Source organism: Copadichromis virginalis, linkage group LG7 (genome assembly GCF_057382275.1).
Source record: "Copadichromis virginalis isolate Kocher_CV1m ecotype Utaka linkage group LG7, C_Virginalis_male_GT1.1, whole genome shotgun sequence".
Taxonomy (NCBI): Eukaryota; Metazoa; Chordata; class Actinopteri; order Cichliformes; family Cichlidae; genus Copadichromis; species Copadichromis virginalis.
Window position 1 is genome coordinate 31202254 of NC_140624.1, and position 5291 is coordinate 31207544.

Consider the following 5291-nt stretch of genomic DNA (forward strand, 5'->3'; position numbering starts at 1 on the left):
ATTCCCTTTCCCCTCCTCCCACTTCCAAGTTTCATCAAGTTTACTATTACATAAGCAGATGAAAGTCAGTGAATAAATTCACAAATCTGACACAAGGATTAATACAGGCAGTCTACTAATAACAGTAATAATAAGAAAAAATCTTTGTAGTGTAGCCTGCCAGAAGCATCCAGATATTCAGCATCAGATTTGATATATTTCCTGCTGTGATCTGTAATACTTGTAGAAAGCACAAACAGTCATGTGGAAAAAAGTTTCAATTTTAATCAAGAGGTTTTAATCAACAAATATCTGGTTAAAGTCATTTAATCCAAACGAATGCAGTGTGAAAATCACCACCATGAGACTAACAATAAAATATGAATAAAATAAGAAGCAAGAGACAAGCATCAGTAAGTTTTGTGCTTTTATTAGTAGAGTTTCATTTTTTCCCCAAAGCGTCCCTGAGTACAAGCAATACAAAAACCTGTCTGTTCATATCTGGTGTGGTGGTTTCTTTAAACATTAACACATTTCTGTTTGGCTTTTGAACACACACACACACACACACACACACACACACACACACACACACACATAAAGACTTACAAAAGTTATTAGGCATGTACGAAAAATCTAAGAGGTTTATTTGAAAGGCTGGTGCTAGGCTAACAAAATAACTAAACAACAGTAGCATCTCATGCTAAGATAGCTCTGGGATAACAAACTGGGATAACAAACTGGAACAGGATAAACATGTACGATTGATAAATGAGTGGGTAATCTGAAAATAAATAATGGTCTTCAATTTTAACAGCAGAGGGTATGGTTTCATTAAATATCTCAAAAATATTGGTATATGTCTGCATCTATTTAATGTAATAGAAATTAATTCTCTTTAAATATTTTAAACCATTTTTCAGTGCAAATTCAAAAACAAGAACCACACACACACATTTTGTATGCTCAGTCTTTAAAGCTGATGAACTGAAATTACCCTTATGTGGAGCACCTGCCTCTTGAACCACAACGAAAGACTGAAACCCCAAACTGGATGGTTCAGGAGGAACTGAGGGGCTTGCATAAGGGCACTTTAAGTTCCAGGATTAAAAATATAAAGCATACAACTGTTTAAATTTTAACCTTAACATTCACCAGGTTACCAGTGACCCATCTAAGGTTAGGATGCAATTAACATGCCCTTCAAATTACGTGGCCTCATTGAATATATGATAATACATCTGAAAGGCAAATTTGTCTTGTTTCTGGAAATTAGCCTATTTAGCATGTGGCTAAAACCAAACCAAACACAACCCTAACCCTATAGAACACCAAGTTATATTAACTTAAAAAGTAAATGCATTAAGAATGAGACCATGATCACGTACAATAATTATTGGAGAAACGCGCCAAAAAAGGATGTCTTGATCAGGTTGTAGCCATCTATGACTTTCACGCTCAAAAATTCTCCATCTAACCGGTCAAAAAGCTGCCCCACAAACAAGGTCTGGTAGTCTTTTGTCTGACACTTGACACTCTCCCAGGCATCCAGTTCTGTAGTGACTTTACCGTATGCTTCACTCCAACGGTGCAGCTGTATATGGAATTTCTGGAATTCGGAACGTTTCACATCATCATTACAGCTTAAAGTAAACCTCAGGTAGATGAAGTAGATACCAGTCGTGGGAATCACAATGGCATTCTTCTCTTTGTTGTAGTTCATTTTTCCCAGTATAGGAGCCCACGTGATGTAAGATCCATTAGCCTTGCCGGTAGACTCTGCAAGAGAGGATATCAGCCTGTGAGTCACTGAATCACTCACATCCTGAGATCCTTTTTTAACTTATTGTATATGTATTCTTTTTGTTTCTCTTAAAAGGGTGCTCTTTTCGCTTGCGCTAAAAGGGTTTGCATATAATTTTCGTTGTTCTTAAAGCACAATGACAATAAAGATTCTGATTCTGACGAAACAGCACAACCTTTTCTATTGTGTTTCTATTTGTTTTAGCTGCCTCTGAGCCCGGAGGCTCGTCTAACCTTTAAGTACATTCCAGCTTTTCATGCTGCAGATTTTCAAGTATTTATGCACAGCTGGATTGTCCCCCTCAATCTATAGCTATAATTCTATAATCTATAACTGTATGCAATTAAGGATTTGTTCATATCCCTCTGAGAGCTCTTTAATACCTCACACAGTTACATATAAACACATGGAAAGCACAACATAGATGGTGTAAACTAACATGAGACACTTACGGAGATGAATTTTCTGTGTTTCCGCTTGCCTTTGAACAGTTTCTGCATGTGGAACTAGACAGAAGAAGAGAGAAACTGAAATGAGTTGTTTTCCCTTGTTATAATATCTTGGAGAAAGTGTTTGCATAAAGCAAACACAAGCGTGAGTGTGTTCTTTCAGGTACAGTATGGGAGATTAGCCAAAAAGACTGGAGAACAGAGCAGCTTGAAATACATGTATTCCCAGTAACAACACATATAATTAAAAATAGATTAAAAGACATGACATACCTTCCGGGCACCCTCTCTCTTGCTTTGAGTAGGCTGGAGTTTGGTCTTCTGCACTCTGGGAATAAAGGAGAATTAACTTTAATAAAACCTTGAGTCGTGTAGAGCTTTGCAGTCATTGATGGTCTGTTTTTAAAAATTTGTATTCACGCAAAAATTTGAAAACTTATGTCCAGCAACACAAAATTCATTAAACTATGTTAACCTGTAAGAAAAAGAGCCCACAGCATGCTTGTGCTTGTAAAAATAACTTTAACTGGCGGATATGTGTTTAACACTACAGTTAAAAACAGTAATAAAAATCAGCAACACACTGTTGTTGGAGCAAAACCTGCGTAACTGTCTGCTAAGAAGCTGAAATACTAGAAACTCAAATGCAGGGAGCACAAGAATCACAGGAATGTTGCTCAGAGGGATCGGGCGCAAATCAAAACAATCAGCTCTCGTGTTTTCAGTGATACCAGCCAGTACAGTTTCCTTACTATTAAAATAAAATCTGTCATGAAGTGCGCACACACGGCAATCAATAATATAGCACCACAAAACACAATACCACAATCTGGGCACATCTATCAATGTCTGTATGAGTCGACTTTATCAGACAAGTTAGACAGCGTAATCTGTCCGAAATGCGTTTATGATTTAAGTGCAATGCAAAAAGGTTTGATAGAATTGCAGTCAACATTCCTGCTAAGGTAAGTCTGTCGCATCACTGCTTCAGACAGACTAAAGTCTCCAAGGAAAAAACAACTCACCCCGTCTCTGCTGGATCCAGATTTTCCATGCTGCCCTAAATTAGCACACGTGCTGTAAACAAACAGTGCAGTACAGCCGAGCAGAAGGAGCAGAGTGATTAGCCGGAGCCTCGCCTCCTGCCTCTTCATGTCCCGGCAGTGATTGATGAGGATCAGCACAGATTCGTCTGAGCTCACATTTATCAAAGCATCCCCACAGGCAGCCCCAGCAGGTACGGTGGGTCCCATCACTTTCTGTCCCATAATGTCTTCAACAAGAGAGACTGGTCTAGGAATAAAGCTGCTTCTGACTGATACATGCACACACTCTTATAGCAGCTAAACGCCTACACCAAAAAAACTGGAATTACCTCATCTGTCCCTTCGTGCAGACAGGAAGGGAGAGGAGAGAGAGTGAGGAGGAGCATACACCACTTCCCACACTGACCCACGTTCACTAGACTAGAGTCCGGTTATAATGTGTCATGTGTTGCTCTTTACATTCAGCTTGTTTCCTCATCTGATTCCAACAAGTCAAAAGATTTTTTTTTCACAGTTATGACTCAGGCTGTGGTGCTAAAGAAGAGTCTCTGTTTACCTAGACATGCACTCGTAAAAGAAAAAAGTCTGCCAATGGCTTTTTTTAAGGCTTGAATTCATTCCAGTCCTTTACCTACTCAAGTTTTCTGTTCATCTGTGGTTTAACAGACGTCTAAATGATACATAACTGTCAGATCTTAAAGAGATTAAACCGGATTAAAAAGTGAAAGTTTATTGCATCACATCTAAAACAGATGTTTGTTTGTTTGTTTGTTTGTTTGTTTTATCTCATCTACAGTACAGGGTAGGGTTGCTCCTTTGTGTATACTTGTTTGCCTAATTGAAACATGAAAATGATGCCAAAATAAATCTATATGATTTAATGGAAAAGGTAATGCCTTCTAGTCTATGAAAAAACTAACCATAAACCCAACAAGTGGTTAAAAGTCACAAATGATAAGTTGTTTTTTCAGGGTTTTGCAAAGACTTTATTCTATGTTATCAGACAGATAAATAACACAGAGACATCAAGATTAAAAAGGCTTACATTTCAAATGTCAAAGTCTAGATCACCCCATTTTGAAATTGCACACACAGACCTTTGCCTTACTTTAAAAAAAAAGAAAAATTCAAACCTAACTGGTTCTGGGTAGAGTTTGGGTTTCAATAGCATCCACTGCTTTTTATGCAGTTTTTTTTTTAACCAAAGTGAAATGCCCAGTTAGAAATGTTTCATCAGAAAATGTTTAATACCAGTGAATTCATTTGTAAGATAACATTAACATAGTGTGTGACTAAGAAAACAATAACCTACATGTCTTGCCCATGAGCTGCTGTCATGCAGTTAAATCCGCATTTGGTTGAAAATTGATAAGCTGCTTTTTAAGGCTACTGCAAAGACTGAATACAACCTGATTACACGTCCAAATGATTCATAACTATCTATGCTAAAATTAGTTTCACTTTGGTTCACATAACAAGTGTGGAGGAAGGCTCAGGAGGTAGAGTAGGTTATTTATTAATTGGAAGGGTGATGAGTCAGTCAGCATGAATGTCCTAAGATACTGAGCCCTGGGTTCCCAGATATGTTTGTGTGTGTGTGTTATGCAAAGTGCTCAGGCATTAAATAAAAAGCATTGCATTGATATGTGTGTTGTTTGGTGAATGAGGCTGTTAGTACAAAGCACTTTGAGTGATTATTTAGAAACGTGTTGTAACTACCAGTCCACTGACCACACTATTTCAGAAATGCAAAAAATGCCTTTTTCAAAGCTCTCAACATCGGCTTTGTCATTAGTGACCCTCATAGGGTTAGGATTTAGTTAGTGTCCACTGCTGTTTATAAAATTTTTGGAACAGCAAGCTGAAAATGTCTTTACAGAATGAAAAATGAAAAAGCAAACTGAGAAAAAAAACAAAGATGATGAAACAAAAGCCAGTCATAATATGGATCCGTTTCAAATGCTCTCTTGCTGTCTTTTCAGGCTATTTCAGGCTATAAGACTTGAATTCATT

At 37.6% G+C, this 5291-nt stretch overlaps 1 protein-coding gene across 1 annotated transcript; it reads right to left on the reverse strand.

The window, feature by feature from the left end:
* Positions 1-393: 393 nt before the first annotated feature.
* LOC146705370 (uncharacterized) lies at positions 394-3604 on the reverse strand. The gene is made up of 4 exons (XM_085465186.1): positions 3258-3604; positions 2506-2560; positions 2236-2289; positions 394-1758 (listed from the first exon to the last, which is right to left on the reverse strand). Exons 1-4 carry the CDS (start codon positions 3498-3500, stop codon positions 1373-1375), a joined length of 738 nt encoding a protein of 245 aa, XP_085321312.1. The 5' UTR covers positions 3501-3604; the 3' UTR covers positions 394-1372.
* Positions 3605-5291: the final 1687 nt, after the last annotated feature.